The following is an 18,469-nucleotide window of genomic DNA, read 5'->3' as shown; positions in this document are numbered from 1 at the left end:
CAAAAAATGTTATTGTAAACTATTTTTGAAACTATTTTTGCCAAATATTGTGTCAATACTTAAATAACATTATGTTAAAATATTTGAACCCAGCAAACACAGAAATGTTCTTAAAATGTTTTTTCAAAACCTTTTAATAACATTTAAATGTCGGGTTATATAAAGGTCATGAAAACGTTTTTAAATGTTATTGAAAATATTTTGGACAAACATTTTTCGCAAAATATTTGTTCAACCCCAAAATATCATTCTGTTTAGAATGTTTTGTATTAAGTTTTCAAGAATGTTTTTGGAATGTTATTACAACGTTTTTATACCCCTTATATAACCCGACATTTAAACGTTTTCTGTAAAACATTTTTGTTTGCTGAGCAGTAGATTATCAAAAAATGTTTTTAAGGTTTTGAAAACGTTTTATACTCTTAATATACCCTTTATATAACCCGACATTTAAACGCTTTCTGACAACCTTTTATAACCTTTTGCGAATGATGTCGAAAAACGCGTTTTGTGTTTGCTGGGATGGTAACACCATTGAGCCTGTCAGGGACAGTTGTGAAAATAAGATCTAAAATATTATCACAATTTTTTCTAGATGGGATATCATTCATTTGCTTCAGGAAAAAAGAATCCACAGAATCACAAAAAGCTTGTTCAGAATCTGTAACATTGTGATATATAGTATTGTCAAGACAACCTTTTACATCAGGAAGATTAAAATCACCAATTACATGAATCTGGTTAAAGTCATTGTGGAGTTTTTCAATTGTCGAGTCAAAATTATTAACAAATGTTTCGACGTTGCCATCAGGTGCTCTGTAGCATAACACAAGAGCCATTTTTTCACTTTTATTTGGTCTTATTTCAATTACCATTATCTCGTCAACAGGCTCAACATCAGAACGACGTAGTGAGAAGATAGAGCTTTTAACTGCAAAGAGGAGACCCCGCCACGTTCTTTCTCAGGGTCATCTCTATCCTTGCGATAAATATCATATCCACTGCAAGGGATTTCACTATCATCAACTGTTTCATTGAGCCATGTTTCAGAGACGGACACACAGTCAAATTTATTTGTAGATAAGATGGTATGTCTATGGCTACATTTTATCTAAACCTGTTATCTTCAGTAGATAGCAAATATAATATATTGTATATCTATGGCTACATTTCACCTAAGCCTGCTATCTTCAGTAGATAGCAAATACTAATATATGGTGTCTATGGCTATATTTCACCTAAACCTGCTATCTTCAGTAGATAGCAAATATTAATATATGGAATGTCTATGGCTACATTTTATCTAAACCTGCTATCTTCAGTAGATAGCAAATACTAATGTATGGTATGTCTATGGCTACATTTCACCTAAACCTGCTATCTTCAGTGATAGCAAATACTAATATGCCTATTGCTACGCTTCACCTAAACCTTCTATCTTCAGTAGATAGCAAATACTAATACTATATGTCTATGGCTACATTTCATCTAAACCTGCTATCTTCAGTAATAGCAAATACTAATATATGGTATGCATGCCTATTGCTACGCTTCACCTAAACCTTCTATCTTCAGTAGATAGCAAATACTAATACTATATGATGTGTCTATGGCTACATTTCATCTAAATCTGCTATCTTCAGTAGATAGCAAATACTAATATATGGTATGTCATGGCTACATTTCACCTAAACCAGCTATCTTCAGAAGATAGCAAATACTAATATATGGTATGTCTATGGCTACATTCCCTAAACCTGCTATCTTCAGTAGATAGCAAATACTAATATATGGTATGTCTTATGCTACATTTCACCTACACATGCTGTTTTCAGTGATAGCAAATACTAATACTTTTATTTCAAGAAGATTCACTCACAGAATTTTCCCATTATTTGTCTTACCCGTTGCGATTAAATTCAAATTCAAAATAGTGGGGGATATATATAGTCCATGGTATGCTGTCACCACATGGAGTAAGCTATTAATATACCTACACACATGTCACCCTCTGAGCATAACACCACCCCTACTGAGCAAATAGCGCAGTCCACACCACACTGTCTATAGCACACTCTACATACACCATCAGTGAACTTTCTGTCAGTTCTCCACCAGCTAAACAAGCTAGAGCATGAAGCTGCACAACAAGCGGCTTCTACTATCATCATCCACACGTGTACAGTCGACGACGGTGAAAGCCTCGCGGCTGACAGGCAGTTTTTGAGCTGGAGCTAAAGGAGATAAGCAGTGGTCAATGCATGATACCCATGAAGTCTGTGAGCATCAAGGAACATAAAGGCGGAGGCGGGAAATATTCCTGCCCGCCTGTGCAAGAAGAGGATGAGCACCATGGAGATAATATAGTGGTAGGAGCAGATGGTGGGGATAACCTGAGGAAGGTGGTCGTCGATCCGGGGCGTAACGTCCGGATCGACGGCGATGGAGTTAACACATGCAGCTGTCAGATTTATTGCAATAGGAATGATTCTGTGCCTTCTACGACCGAGTCCCCTACCCGTGCGACTAATAACAACGGAGGTATACTTAATAGGAGTCGGTCTAAGCGCAAAAGTTTGTGGAGTCGTTCGCAGCACTCGCGGAGGTTGAAAATGATTGTACCCAGTGCGGCAGGAGGTGAGAGAATTATCTTCAGTTCTTCTTCAAGTGTGATTTATGATATGTATTTATTTGTGTTTTACTGTTGTGTTGGAAACATGCTCTTGTCCCAAATCCATGCTTATACGCATAAACATAGTTTGTTTTGTTTATTTTAGTGTGTGTTGTGTCTGTTACATAAGTTTTTTGAACAGCAAATTAAGTTTGCAATCATCAGACGAATAGAATAACAAAAAGTAGGAGATTTGATCTTCTTTTCCTGGAATCCAAATGTCTTTTGCTTCCTGAGCACAAATACCTGTGAGTCACTTGAGCCATATGAATGAGCTATATGATCACATTGACTGATTTCAAAACATAATGACGCATTTGACATAATTAGTACCCTTCCTCTAATAAGCAGAATTATTTTTGAGTGCTAACTGTATAGGCACCCCTTTCTCAGTGAAACTGTACAACTAAAATCCACTATCTGATTAAAATTGCTTTCTATAGACCACTTTACATTATTGTTTATCAACAAAGGCGAGGGATTGGTCTGTCGATATGCCCGAACAAGCCGCTTCACTGTTCAATGGCTTTCTTGTACTATATGAAATGTGGTGGGAGATTTAAAATACACATGCCCTGAGCAGACTACGATGCGCACGCACACTGCAGGGCAACGAACAATGGAAAATACCATAATGCGTGCGCATACTGCCGGGCAATGACGTCACATGTCAAGTGGTCTATACGTTCCTGTTTAGGATTATGATGGTTTCCACTTTAGATAACACTGTGCTTTGAATGTTTATGCACATAAATCACACATCTGTAACTTTTCGTAAGTTTGATAAGTCCTTCCTTCTCGAAAATGATTGACTTAAGCTAATAAGTCCTTCCTTCTCGAAAATGATTGACTTAAGCAAACAGGTAGCTAAGGCCTAAAAAAAATGTTTGATTGGCGTAACCTGACCGACCTTAAAAATAGGCCCGACCCTAGACTTTTTTTCTTATTTTTTGCACAAAAAAAAATTTTAAAAAAGAGAGAAAAAAGAAAGAAAAAGAAGCCTTTATCATACACGATTTACAGCTTAAAATGTGTTTAAAAAAATTGCCGACCGACCTACCCTATTTTTTTTATGTTACGCCAATCAAACAATTTTGTTAGGCCTAATTAGGTTGAATACAGTACATTGTCTTTAATGCATTTATTTACTAATGTTGACTGTGAGATGCATGAATGAGAAATTGAAGTCTTGACGATTGGTTGACAGATAAAAATAACCGTGATTAGTGGCCTTTTGATTGGCTGCTAGACAGATGGTATTAGTATATGGATCATATGACATCAACACATGCATTGCAAATTACTACAACAGCAGGAAACACAATTTAAACTTTTTTTATGAAGGTTATGAAGTTTTGAAGGGGAAACATTACGATTTTAAAATGTTGTCAAAATGTTATTTTAAACTATTTTTAGCAGTTTTTTTAACACTAAAATAACATTATGTTAGAATCGTTTGCAGCAAGTTTTCAAAAATTGTTTTGAATGTTATTAAAATGTTTTATACCCTTTATAACCAATAATTTAAACATTTTCTGGCAACCTTTTCTAACCTTTTGCAAATGCTTATGAATATGTTTTGTGTTTGGTTGGACACTTGTGAAAGCTTTGTAATATTGGGAAAATATTATTATTAACTTAAAAATATAGGAACCAATTTTATAGTTTTCTTATAGATTTATTGAGCAATATGCTTAGAACCTACAACATTTCCTTTAAAAACTGTCATTTTGCACTGGCACAACAAGGGTAATTAATACACAAATGCATGTTCGTATTTTATGGGGGAAGAGCATGGTGGAAGGTAGAACAATTATAATGAAAAGCTGACCTCCTTTCCTCGGTTCCTGATTGCCTTTTCCTTTTCTTTCCGTTGAACTTCATGAGCACAAATTTTTTTCGTTAAGATTGATATTTGTCTTCTCCTTCAGTGTTCCCATTAATTCCAATGCAAGATATTTGATACAATCATAGCTAAGTAATTTGTCCTTCAAATTGCTTCTTGTCTACTGTCACTGATCTTGGCTACCTTCTTTCAATAATATATATCTGAAATCAGTATTCTTTCTCGCATCTTGTCGAGAACATCAGATGTGCTGCTCATTATCAAGTGTCCCACTGGACTAGAATGTGCTCTTGAATAAATAACCTACATACATGCAAATGCTATACTGTATACTGGGACATTGTCATGAGGTTTTCATTTTCAGGCATTACACTGTTAATTCCAGAGCCGTTAATTTAAAAGTCCACATAAATGTTTTATTTTTATTTTTTATTTTATGTCTGAACTATGAACTGAACTAGGCATTAACAGCTGCTATCGGTATGATAGCGCTGATAGGTTGGCGCCAAGATAGTTGTTAACCTCCCGTTTGAAGCTCAGCCAATTCTGGTTAGAGGTAATTGGACCAGATAGAGCATTTTTAGACACATAGGTCAAAACTATGAAGAGTTTTGCATGCAGATCTTCAGGTCAAAGCTATCAGGAGATCTGCATGTATGTAAACTGCCACCTGTCTACAGATGATCATATTTGGCGATGAGAGCTCTGAAAAAAGTTGTAATAGGTACCCCTTTCCTACTGAAGATTTGGTGGCTCTGAAAAGAGCTGTTTGGGTGGATTGCCCCTTGTCCACTGAAAGGTTGGTGGGTCTGGAAACCCTATAAAGTAATATGAAACTATATCTGTTTTAAATTCTATACTATAAAATAAACAAAGGACAAAACTTAAAAGAAAAACAAACAACTAAAATAAAACAAAAGAAACACAAAAAAGGTGGCTATTTTAGCTTTAAAAGCACAGCCTTTTTACATTGTGTATTATCAGTCACGTAAGTCCCATGTCGAAAAAGAGTATTTACACAGCCAAACTAAGAATGTTGTTTTCCATTTCTTAAGCGAGACTACATTATTGTTCCTCCTCGCTCAAAAAACAAATGATTCAATTTTCTTGCCAGGTACTTTCACTGAAATGTTTTCATTTTGCAAAATGATGCGATGTTTTCAAATAGGTATATAGCTTCATGTTACACATAATCAATATATTTGACATTTTGTGTTCTTGCATCTTAAAGTACTATCAGTTATTTGCAAAATCAGAAAAAAAAATGAAAAAAAATTATCAAAAATCTGATTTTACATTACTGTAAGAAGTGAGGGGCACAAGCATACCGTGCAAGTGGTAAATTACCAAAAACCTGGGCTGGGTGTGGCTTTTTCTCTTGACACAAATGACCATAACACCCGTGAATTTTACTATAACAGCACTAAAAGACCCTTGATTTTGATAATTACAGCTTAACATCTTCAAGATGCCTAAATTGCTCATTCCTCACATTTCTGGTATTTGTCAGATGGTTTTCAACCAGAAAGCCAAGAAAGACCATGACTTTAATTGTTCACAGCTCCAAAAGATCCATTATATCCAAATTTTGTGGGAACAATGATAATGTGCCCCTCTCTACCCCAGAACCACAAGCAACTTAATAGGGGGTAAAATTTGATATTTTAGTCAATGTTGGAGGGGTATATCCATACAGACAACCCAGACAAACAAGTACCTAGACAACCGACTTTGCTTGGCGCAGTGAAGTCAACGCTGCATTGCAACAATTTTGACAAGGACGCAACCCGGACGCAAACAAGCAGATATGTTCGCCTCTATGGAACATGTTGCATTTGACGCGGGCGATAACGGCACAGTAATCACGCAAACAAGCTTGTCAGACATGTATGCGATATTTCTCCCCACCTAGTAACCCTGTCAATCCGTCAAAATCACCTTGGTGTGTGTCTTCACCTCCCGCTTTGGTAAGGTATGGGCACTTATATGTCTAAGTGGTATGTCTATGACAGACAATAACAGAACACACTGTTAAACAGAGCATCACATTTTTCAACAGCTGTTTTCTTCCTTCCTGTGAAATTGGCACATCAAATGAATACTTAATATTTATAGATTGATGTTCCTTCTCTTTTAAAGACAAAATGTACAATCTTATAACTGAAGTTTACAGCAAAGTGCCGTGAAATAACGGTAATATTTTACAGTGTATGTAATATAATTGTGGGATAGGCTTTTATGACAGGAGGTCATAACAATTAGTAAGTTTTTGTAATATGCAATGGGTTTGTTTCAAAGCTGATTTTTTGGCATATTTGTCCAAACTTACACCAACATGGAATCAGCTAAATTTGTTGTGTTTGTCAGGTCTACAAAGCAATTTTGACTTTGTGTCATAATTCAGACATTAAGCCCCCCCCCCCCCTCGAACTCCATGTTAAGTAGCTATTATAGTCTGTATACCTTTCTTGAGTCAGTAATTTAGATACTGTTTTTTATTGTATCACTAAATGGAATGATGAGAAGTATATAAAAGTATACATTTTCAGAAAGGAAATGATGTAATGAATTTATCTAGCATAACATATTCCTGTAAAAACAGTTTTTAAGAATATCTCAAAATTCGATTTCACTTTACTGACTTGAGGAAGGTATAAGGACTATTATAGTGGGGTTTTCTTCACTTTATCTTGTTATTTTGGCTCAAAATGGACATAAACCTTTCCTCACAGTTATTGCTAATATTATTTCATCATTTTGAGTAAAAATGCTAAAATTAAAATTTGGTGGAAATTGTCCATAGGGGTTTACTACCAATGTCAAATATGTGCCTTTAATAACATCTATGTAACATTCTTAGTCAGTGGTCTAGTTCGAGACACATTTTTGATTGGACACTACTTAAGATTTGGTGCCGTTTATCAGGCCGTGACGACCCCACGTCATCATGCGTCTTGATAATGCTTTACACACTTGTAGAGGTGCGCCGTATGTATCGCGCTGTATGCATAGACTAGTGCGGAATACGCTAACGCGCTAGCAGTACGCGCAACAGAATACGTGAAGTTGTAAACAAGTTTCGTTCATTTTATAATGAGGGAGTTTTATGACGGTAACTTAGTTTTGCTTAAAAATTGTTTACAGTTATTAAAATAATATTTAACTGACTAAGAATGAGAATAAGCGATAGGAATTTTTATTTTGCCTATCCTCTACCTATGATAGATTTACAGGCAGGTCCAATATTTTTATCGTAGTGGGATACGGCTGCGCCGGCATCCACTACTCTAAATATTGGACCTGCCTGTCGCCTATCTACACGGTAGAGGATAGGCAAAATAAAATTCCTATCCTTTATTCTCTAAGTTGTAGAGCTGTAGACATTTTTATCACCCTTCATTACTAGCCCTGCAGTAAGAGCATTGCAAACATGCAGATCAAATGATATGCAAAGAGGCATATCCACTGGAACACTATATCGATTCTCTGAATACAAAAGATGACACCCACGGCTGTGTAAGTCACAAAATATAACATTTTCAATGTTAAATAGCAAGGGGCAAGCTTGTCTCATATGCTTGCTTTATTAAAGCAGCACAGTCTTAACCCTGTGCATGATATGTCTTGTGCACTGGATAGTAAAAAAATTAAAAAACTTGTCTTAATATTGCAATGCAATTTATTATTAAAATACTTAGACAAGTTTGCGCTTGCTTTCATAAAACAGCAGTCTTAAGGTCCGTTCATACTACCACCGCATTTGCGATGCGTTTGCTTTGCGATGCGGTGCGTTGTTGCAATAAAGTTAAACACATTTTAACTTGGAAATGCAACGAGTTGCGTTGAGTTGCGTTAAAGTAATCGATATATCGGCATCACAAAGCAAAGCAACGCATTGCAAATGTGGTGGTAGTATGAACAGACCTTTAGCCCTGTGCATGATATGCCTTGTGCACTGGGTAAGTACAAAAGTCATTTTTTGAATTAATATTATAACGCAATTTATTATCAAAACAGTGAGTTTTAACCCTTTGCATGATATGCCTTGTGTACTAGATATAAGTAAAAAAAAATCATTTTTTGGCTTATAATCCAATTTATTATCAAAATACTTAGACTTACGCTGGAATTGCTTTCATAAAGCAGCAGTCTTAACCCTTTGCATGATATGCCTTGTGCACTAGATAAGTAAAAAAGGTCATTTTTTGTCTTATAATCCAATTTATTATCAAAATACTTAGACTTATGCTTGCTTTCATAAAGCAGCAGTCTTAACTATGTGCATGATATGCCTTGTGTACTAGTTAAGTAAAAAAAGTCATTTTTTGTCTTAGTTCAATTTATTATCAAAATACTTAGACTTACACTGGAATTGCTTTCATAAAGCAACACAGTCTTAACCCTGTGCATGATATATTCCTTGTGCACTGGATAAGTAAAAAAAGTATTTTGTTGTATAAATATTATAAAGCAATTTTATTTTACTACTGTGCTATTGCATAATATACAGGACTCAACAATTTGCACAGATAAATAGCAAATTATATGGAAAAAATAGGAAATTGCATGGATTTCAACAAATATTGAGTCCTCAAATTGAGCAAATAATGTGGATTATATGGAAAATGGCTACTTTTGAGGGGATTTGCATGGAACTGCAACATCTGAAGAAAAGAATAAGCTTGTATAATATAAGGTTTACATTACACTGAGAGGAATGACTTGAGTTAACATCATCTATCAATTTTGTGAGTGAAACGGCAGAATGTAGTAGTATTTATAGTAAAATCATAGGTGAAGGCGCCATGTTTAGCGTTAGCTTTCGATATTTAATTATTTTCTTTATTTTTCACATGGTTACGTGGGGTGGAAAATAAAATAATTAAATGTCCAAAGCTAACATTAAATATGTCCCTCCACCTAATTATCACATTTTGCTGAAATTTTGCATAAACTATAGTGAATTGCAGGGGGAAAATCAGCCTGCATGGACCAAATTAGATTGAAAAGAGAAAGGCAAATTTTTGTAGCGGCAAAATGGTTGGCCCTTGTAATAACATGGTCAAATCAGGTTATGATCTGATGGGAATTAAGCTTGGTAAATGAAACTGCATTTAATCAAAATAACGTTCTTTCTGTGAGTGCCGAAAATTCTTAATTAAAATTCCCCACTTTGTCACCTTATTAGATATGGTCACATAATTTGTTGTATAAAACGAGTGTTTTTTTGTATAGACTTGTGTAAAGGCATCCAGGTTTGCAAATTTTGAAAAATACCCAAAATATAATTTTGTGTTTTTCCAAGTTTAGTAGTAGATTTGTAAAATTAAGTCCCTGGCCAAAATAGCTGCTTAATTGGTAAGTCACGAAATAAAGTACCTGCAAAAATTAGCATAGATCTTTACAATATTGTAATCCAATACACTGGAGATGATTTTACAAAAGATTCTAGCTTTAATTAAATGTTTTATGACAAGGATGATGAACTGATTACTGCATATCATAGTCATTATGAACTCTTTCACGCAAGACTTGTTCAAAATCATGTGAAATGACAGCATGTGTAGCCGTCAGTGGTGAGAGTTACTGGGGCATTCTAGACAGGAGTTGAGGTCCATATTAATGCACTTTAATGTGCACTTTTGTGGCCTGTATTGTATACTAAACGTGTGCAGTGGATATGTAAATGCTACGTTCTCAGCGCAACTTTTACTGTGTTGTAATGCAACACAAGGCGTACTTCTGTTCCGGGGTGTGGGTACTTGTATTTCGAGGAAGATATTTATATGGTCATGCAAAACAACGCGTAAAAAGTATATATATAGTTTTCATGGGCAAGCGGTGTACGCGCATACACAGTTTAGGGTGTCAAATACATCATAAATCAGAAAAAGGGTATGTTTGAAAGGTCTTTGAACATGATATATCAAAAAAAGTGTATCATTTAGGGTGTCAAACACTTATTAGAAAAAAGAAAAGGTCTTCTCCATACAACCCCTATGGAAGACATGACCTTAGTCTTCCATACAGGAAGTGTGAATTTCAAAAGGAGCTACCTGAATGAGTGACTACATTTGAAATCTATACCCCCTGTGTGTGAGATTAAGGTCATGTCTTCCATAGGGAGTGTATGGATTCAATTGGAATAGCCCATTATCAGACCTGCCAACTGTCCCTCATTTTGAGGGGCTGTCCCTCATTTGGAGTTTTCCAAAGTGAAAAAGAGCGACAGTCCTGCTTTCTGGAAATATCAGTGATGGCAAATTTAAATGTAAGAACGGCAGAAAATGATGCAAATTTCACTTTAAAATTTTGCTGTAGCATTGTCTTTAGTCTATTGTGATCAATTAAGATCTGCAAACCTTCCCTGAATTCTGAAAGTATTGCACACCCCAAGTCTTTGAATTTGTCAGTATCTGGTTTGTGTACATGTACAAGGTTTTGGTCTCAATGTCCCTCTTTCTGACTTCGATAGGTTGGCAGTTCTGCATTATGGAAGCCTGGGAAAATACTTGTATGTTTAGTGTTTGTTTTGAATGTTCATGCATGAGCATGATATTCTCCTTGGAATACTAGTGCCACCCCCTCCCCCAGGCTTCTGTTACATTGTAGCATTATGTTTTACGCAATGTTGCTTTCAAATTCCGCAAAATTCTCACCGTTACTACATGATTGCACAGTGTACAAAGTAAGGCAGTGACTCAAGCCCGGATATTCGGGTACCCGCCCGTTTTTTCCCTACCCGGATACAAATTCCATTTACGGATTTTTTTTTTTCTTTCAAAGTTTTTTTTTTTTTTTTTTTTTTTTTTTAACGTTTGAAACGGGTACCCGGTTACCCGCCCGAAATTAACCTCGGGTACCCGAATATGTCATTACCCGATAGGTCACAGCCTTAGTACAAAGTAACTACGCAAGTCTACATTGATCCACATTCCAGAAGTGCAGACTGATGTGCATTTAGTATCCCATGTAGCATGCCCCAATAAGTCACTGCCTTGTTAGATTTTCATTGGAAGATTAAAGTGAAAGGCAATTTGGTTGGAGCAAGGGGTTTGTATATTGCTTTTTTATATGGTGTGGTGAGGTTGTGGTGCTTTTAGCATTTTCTGAGAATTTTGTCGTTATTAGTCTCACATTGTTATTTATTTGGAGGGGAAAAGAGTATGGGGTTTGAAGTTGGAGCTGTAATTTTAGGTCATGTTAGAGAAATATATTTGCTAGAAGTTTGGAGAATAGTTTAAATATTGGCCGGTTATTTTTCACACAGTGATGTTAACTAGGCAAATGCAATGTACTTCTAACATACACTATTTGTAAAGGTCCCGCGTCAATGGTGAGAGCACTGTGTATTGTGTATAGGAAAACGGACAGTAACTGCAGTATGTGCGGCATTTTAAAATTCATGTGTGTGTGTATGCCCGCACTTTTCCGCGGTTTGATGCTACTGACTTGCCAAGGTGAAAAATAGTATACTGCGATGTTTCAGCTTTAATTTGTTTATTAGCCAGTGTTTTACGTGGCGTGTATGAAATCCCTTGCTAGTTCCTCAATGCCTACACACACAACTCTGCTCAGGTTTGATCAGAGCCACGTTTAGTTGTCACATTGGGATAACACAGAGTCTAGGCTAAGTAAGCAACATCCTTCACATCAAAAAGAACATGTCTCCTCCGGTAATTGCCAACTTGTATTCCTTCTAAGAATCCCAGTAAATTAACCTGCAACAGATCACTAAATTAGTGCAAGTGTGTTTGAAATCCTTTAGGAAAGTATTCTTGCAAATTTGTCAGATTTTGTACATTTTTGTGATTTAAATGTAATTTTTTGTGAGTTGATAAAATTTGTATGAGACCACAGCACAGAAGGTTAATATAGAAGTTGCTCTTATGAAACACCTTACCTAGTCATCCCTATGCAGGGATCCTCTTACATATCTACACCATATGATCTCAAATATCATCATCCGTTAAGGCACAGTTCTTTGACATCAATATGCTTGTACACTTATAGAATGACCTTTGAATGGGTTGGGTATACAAACTCATACTCTACCATTTGAGGTCAAACTTGAAGCGATTGAGGTCATTGTATTATGCAGTTAGGTATGAGACACTTTTGGTTCACAGTGCTATTACCTCCCCTCTGACGTAAAACTTTCAAATGAACTTCTTCTCAGGCTTTATTCCCTACTTTGTTGTGGCAAGACTGCATGTGTAGCCAACCTGGCCGGTCATTTTGATGAGGTAAGAAGCCCAACATGTAATTACCCTGTGTCCAGTATTACCACTCTCTCTCATATATTTTTGTCAATCATTATTCTGTCAGCAAAAGAAGAGTGTAAAACAAATTCTCTTAAATATTACGTTTTGATTAACACCAACTTAGTTTGCCATCTACCTATGAAGTTGCTGCTGAGGGTAATTGAATAGAAAGAAAGTAAACTTTCATAAATGGGGGGGGGGGAGGGGCAGGAACAGGGGCGTAGCCAGCTTTCTTGGTCAGGGGGGGCAAAATAAAATTTTGGGGGCACAGACGAAAAAAATTGCAGTTGCATCATACAATACATAGAGACTGTATGTCTTCGAGCTTCCCGAAAAGGGCCTTATTGGGATGATGTGCTCGCGTAGCGTGAAAAAAAATGGTATTTTACACTATTTTGGCCCTGAATTTTGCTAGAAAAGGGGCTCCTTGCCCTTTTTCTTTTCCTTTGCCCTCCTGATTTTCTCTTGGTTTTTTTTGTCAGAGGGGTACTTTTCTTTTTCATTTTTTGTCAGGGGGCACTCTGCCCCCCCCCTGGCTACGCTACTGGGCAGGAATCTAGACCCTTTCCATATACACCTGTATAAACTGTCAGCTGGGGGGGTACTTGATTAAGGACAAAGGGACACTAAATGCCCCCCCATACACTATACACTGTCAATATTCCTTACCAATCAGCCCTGTTGTATGTTCTCTTTCTGCTATGGATTCATAATGCTTGAAATTTAGATTTGTTGTTGTCAAAAGCTGTATGTTCACTTTTTGGCACCAGTGATATTGATTGGCAAGTAAAAATACTGACTGACCCACTTCAAATATCACCCTACCAACATTAAAATTTCTCAGGTACTTTCAAATTTTCACCCATCTGACAGCGAAGTTGCCCATCACTGGCATGCCGTCTGGTTTAAGATACACCTGTGATGTCATCCATCCCATACATTTGTGATTCTTTTGCCATTGGGTTTTAAGGTATAACTGTAATGGTTGTCCATCTGATACATTCAAGTGTTTGGTGTAACCCTCCCTTCTGAGGTTATGTTCGGATATCTAGCTGGAGGAGGCAATCATTTGACATGACCAAAGTGGGTCAGATACTTTGTACAGAATTTGTGTACACCTATATGCAGGCCCGTAGGCAGGGGGGGGGGTGCGGGGGTGCGACCGCACCTCCCCAAATTTGCAAAAGTATTCATGAAGTCCCAAAAATTCAGAATTTGCGAGCGTAGTGAGCAAAAAAATCAGGTTTTTACGCTTTTTTGGTCAAAAAGGGTCCAAATTTGGGGAAGAAAGTCCACTTTTCACAAAATCGCCCCCCTTGGAAAAAAAGTCCACTTTTTCAAAATCAGCACCCCCAAAATAAATCCTGCGTATGGGCCTGCAGGTTGGAACATTGGTTGGTTGGTTGGTATTGGTAAAAAAATACTGACCTGACTTCAGAAGTTACTGTCCCAACATTAACATTTCTCACCCTGACAAAAAATTAACAGTTACCCATCAGGTGGGCAGGTATTTTCAAAATGTCACCCATCTGACAGCAAAGTTGCCATAACTACTGGCATGCCATCGGGTTTAAGATACACCGGTGATGCCGTCCATACATTTGTGGTTCTTTTGCCGTTGGGTTTAAGGTATAATGTGATGTCGTCCATCCGATATGTTAGTGGTTCTTTTGCCTTTGGGTTTAAGGTACAACTGTGATGTTGTCCATCCGATATGTTAGTGGTTAATTCGCCATTGGGTTTAAGGTACAATGTGATGTTGTCCATCCAATACATGTGTCATCCTTTTAGAGTGTTGCATAACCCTTCCTTTTGAGGTAATGATCAGATATATAGCCAGAGGCGGCTTTCTTTTGACATGACCAATGTAGGTCAGGTGCCTTGCACAGACTTGTTGTCATACTATTACACCAGTAGTATAGAGTATTATTGTGATGTTCAGATTCATGTCCGGGATTCATGTCTGGCTACTTGCAGGATTTTCACCAGACAGGCACATCTCAAATAGCAATAGCCGCTGCTCATCTCTGTCAGATTTCATTAAAATGATAGTTCTCTATAATAATGGGCTATTCCAGTTGAAATCCATACACCCCCTATGGAGGACACTACCTTAATCTTCCTCACAGGGAGTGTTGATTTCTAATGGAGTCACCCATTCAAGTAACCCCTCAGTAATAATGGGCTATTCCAGTTGAAATCCATACACCCCCTATTGAGGACATTACCTTAATCTTCCTCACAGGGGGTATAGATTTCAAATGGAGTCACCCATACAGGTAACCCCACTTGAAATTCACATTCCCTTTGTGAAGTTGTGTCTTCCGTAGGGAGTGTTGATTTTAAATGAAGTCACCCATTTAGGTAACCCCATTTGAAATTCACACTCCCTTTGTGAAGTTATGTCTTCCATAGGGAGTATAGATTTCAACTGGAATGGCCGAATACAATGCCCATTCTGCAATGTCTGGTAGTAAGAAGAAATTATAGTTTTAGGCTTAATTTTGATTACAGTGGCATTTTGTGTTAACATTATATGAGATCTACAGGCATTAAGGCTCTCATTTTCGGAAATTGGCTCCGGTACCCGAACTTTTTTCGAAGGGTACCGGCACCAAATTGCAAAAAAAAAAAAAAAATTGCAAAAAAAAAAAAAAAATCCTAGCATTTAGGTCTAGGTCCAGAGACACTACAAAACCGGAAAAACTTTGAAAAAAAAATTAAAAAAAAAAAATTTTTATTTTTTTTTTTAAATTCAGTACCAGCAGGGAATTTCCTGCCCGGTAATAGGATTATCGGGCGGGACTCAAATTCCCGGGACTCACTCAGAGCCTTAACAGGCATGGCGAAAGATTTCTGCGAAAGATTTGGGTGTTTTGCTTGACGATACATTGCTGTTAAAAGACCATGTTCGCAATATATGCCGGAAAGCCTCGCTTGGTATTTATAAGATCGGCCGCATTCGCAAGTATTTAGATCGTCAATCTACTGAGCGCCTCGTCCACGCTTTTGTTACATCTCATTTGGACTGCAACAACTCTCTCTTTGTATGGTTTACCCGACAACCTCCTGTCATCACTTCAGAGAATTCAAAATTCTGCTGCCCGTCTCATTACAGGTACTAAGCGCTATGAACATATCTCTCCTATTTTAGACGAACTTCATTGGTTGACTGTTGAGAAAAGAATCCATTTCAAGATCCTGCTGCTAACATACAAAGCTCTTAATGGACATGCACCCAACTACATCTGCAACCTCATATCATTATCCACTAACAGATCTCTCCGTTCCGCTCACCAGCTCGCTTTAAAACCCGGACCGCTTGTCAAAACATCTTCCTATGGCGACGGGCCTTTGCAGTGGCGGCACCCTTCCTCTGGAACAATATCCCTTTCACTATCCGTTCCGCTGTCTCCATTGATCAATTCAAGACCAAGCTCAAAACTTTCTTGTTCAATTAATTGACTCTGTATTTATTGCTTATCATGTTCATGTCATTTTGTAGTAGTGTAAGTTGTAGTGTAAGTTGTAGCTAGCGCTTAGAAACCTTTGTATTTTGCGCTTTAAAAATGTTGTTAATTATTATTATTATTATGGCTCGAAAAAGTGGGGAATTTGGGAAGCTCATTCCCAGGAAATGTTGGTGTTTGGAGGGAAATTCTGGTATTTGGAGGGAAATTGTGTATAAAAACATGCTATAAATTGCGGGAAATTTAGCTAGCTTCCCGGGAAATTAACATTTTTTCGAGCCCTGTCTACAGGTTGCTTGTGTAAGATGTCATTCAACTACTTGATGATCAGAAATAACCTGTGTTATGCCTCTAGCTTGATATGGTCTTGTCATTGGTTAGGCAATATCCTTTCCATGTTAGCCTATGCTGTAAGCATGAAGTCTATAGAGTTTCCAAAGTAACATTGATTTGATATCAAGTACATAGCAAGGGACTTCAACACTGTATAACATTGTGGCATGATTTAAGCCAAATCTGACTTTTTTCTCAGGTGGGGGAGAGGGGTATATCTGTTCCATGTTAGCCTAAGCTGTAAGCATGATGTCTAGGCCTAAACTGTTCAAAATAACATTGATTCATTATCAAGGGGCTTTAGTATTCTATGAGGTGTGGCATGAGTTAAAGCCTTAATGTACGATCTTTTTTCAGAATTTACCTTTATTTTTTTCAAACCCGATTTGTTGACATATTTGTAATACTTACACATGTTCTAACTTAAATCTATGAGCAAACTGTCAAATTTGCCCTATTTGTAGTAAAACTGGTTGATTTTCTGTTGGTCTGACATAAAATCATAATTTTTTAGATTATGATTTTATGTCGGCCACGATCGCAAACCGTATTCTCCTAAAAACTAGTTTGGTTACGCTCCCCTTCACAGGTGGAGGGAGCGTAACCAAACTGGCCGCGTAGGAGACTAACTCTGAGGCTGAACTCGCTGTCCTAATCCAAATAGTGCTAGATGTTTTGAGTGATAGAGGTGAAGTTTATGATGTTGTTTCTTTGCAAATTCCCAATATTTTTCGCGTCCAAATGTATTGGGAACTTTCATAATGATTGCATATTATCATTTTGGAAGAAAAATCTAAAAGATCGTACATTAAGGCTTTAAGCAAAATCTGGTTTTTTTCAGGTGGTGGGGGGTATTCTTTACATGTTAGCCTATGTTGTAACATTGCTTTTATATCAAATACATTGCATGGGGTGCCAACATTGTATATAACATGTGACTTGATTTAAAAAGAGCATTTGGTGATCAACAGCATCACCCCCCCCCCCACTTTTCTCAAAAATAATTGAGATCTTTATACCACTGGAAACCTCTGGCTACATAATGTTTATGTACAAAAATGTCTTGCAGATTAATCCGTTTAGCAAAAATATCGTGAAATTTGAATTATGTTCTTGTACACCAGAATGAAATTACAACACATTGTCAGGGAATAAGCTTTTTTCGTGGATATCTACTGTAAAAAGAGGATGCTATAGGATCACGAAATACTCCTTTAAACTATATATAACTTTTTAAATGGGATGGTTAAAAAGCTTCAAAAATGATGCCTTTGCATATGCTAAAATATAATCACAGTTGTCAAAACCTTTAAGGGCTGGGGTATGAACGTTTGGACAGTATTTATTTTGGGACATTAGAGCACATCAGACATATCGAATTGCATTCTGAATACGAAGAATGTCATTCTGATATCAAATAATTTTGATTTTTGAAATTAGCAATTTAATACACATTTTATGGCAAATCATTAAAATTGATATTTTTGATATTTAACAGTACTTGAAGTAAACTTTATAAATCTGATGATTTATACTTAAAGTGTATGTAGGTGGGATGAAAAGTTTACGATCAATTGAAAATTTTGACCTTTCAGATTGAAGATATGGATTTTTTTCCAAAACCCCAAAACAAATTAGGTCTTTTTGGGGAAAAAATCCATATCTTCAATATGAAAGGTCAAAATTTTCAATTGACCGTCGGCTTTTCCTCCCTGCTACATACACTTTAAGAATATATCATTAGATTTATATAATTTACTTCGAGGACTGTTATATATCAAAATTTGAAAAATATCAAATTTTTATAATTTGTCATAAAATTTGTATTATATTGTGATTTAAAAAAAATGAAAATTATTTGATATCAGAAAGACATGCTTCGTAT

At 36.6% G+C, this 18,469-nt stretch overlaps 1 protein-coding gene across 1 annotated transcript in view; it reads left to right on the top strand.

Moving 5' to 3' along the window:
• The first annotated feature begins 2,126 nt into the window (after positions 1-2,126).
• The window catches only part of LOC140141566 (solute carrier family 4 member 11-like), a 302,152-nt gene continuing 285,809 nt past the window's right edge, over positions 2,127-18,469 (top strand). Inside the window, exon 1 of the mRNA XM_072163474.1 lies at positions 2,127-2,637. Within this exon, the coding sequence (XP_072019575.1) occupies positions 2,262-2,637 (376 nt within the window). The 5' untranslated portion in view covers positions 2,127-2,261. The remainder of the gene's footprint in view (positions 2,638-18,469) is intronic.

The sequence above is a fragment of the Amphiura filiformis genome, chromosome 19 (genome assembly GCF_039555335.1).
Source record: "Amphiura filiformis chromosome 19, Afil_fr2py, whole genome shotgun sequence".
Classification (NCBI taxonomy): Eukaryota; Metazoa; Echinodermata; class Ophiuroidea; order Amphilepidida; family Amphiuridae; genus Amphiura; species Amphiura filiformis.
This window is presented reverse-complemented; position numbering and strand designations above follow the sequence as displayed.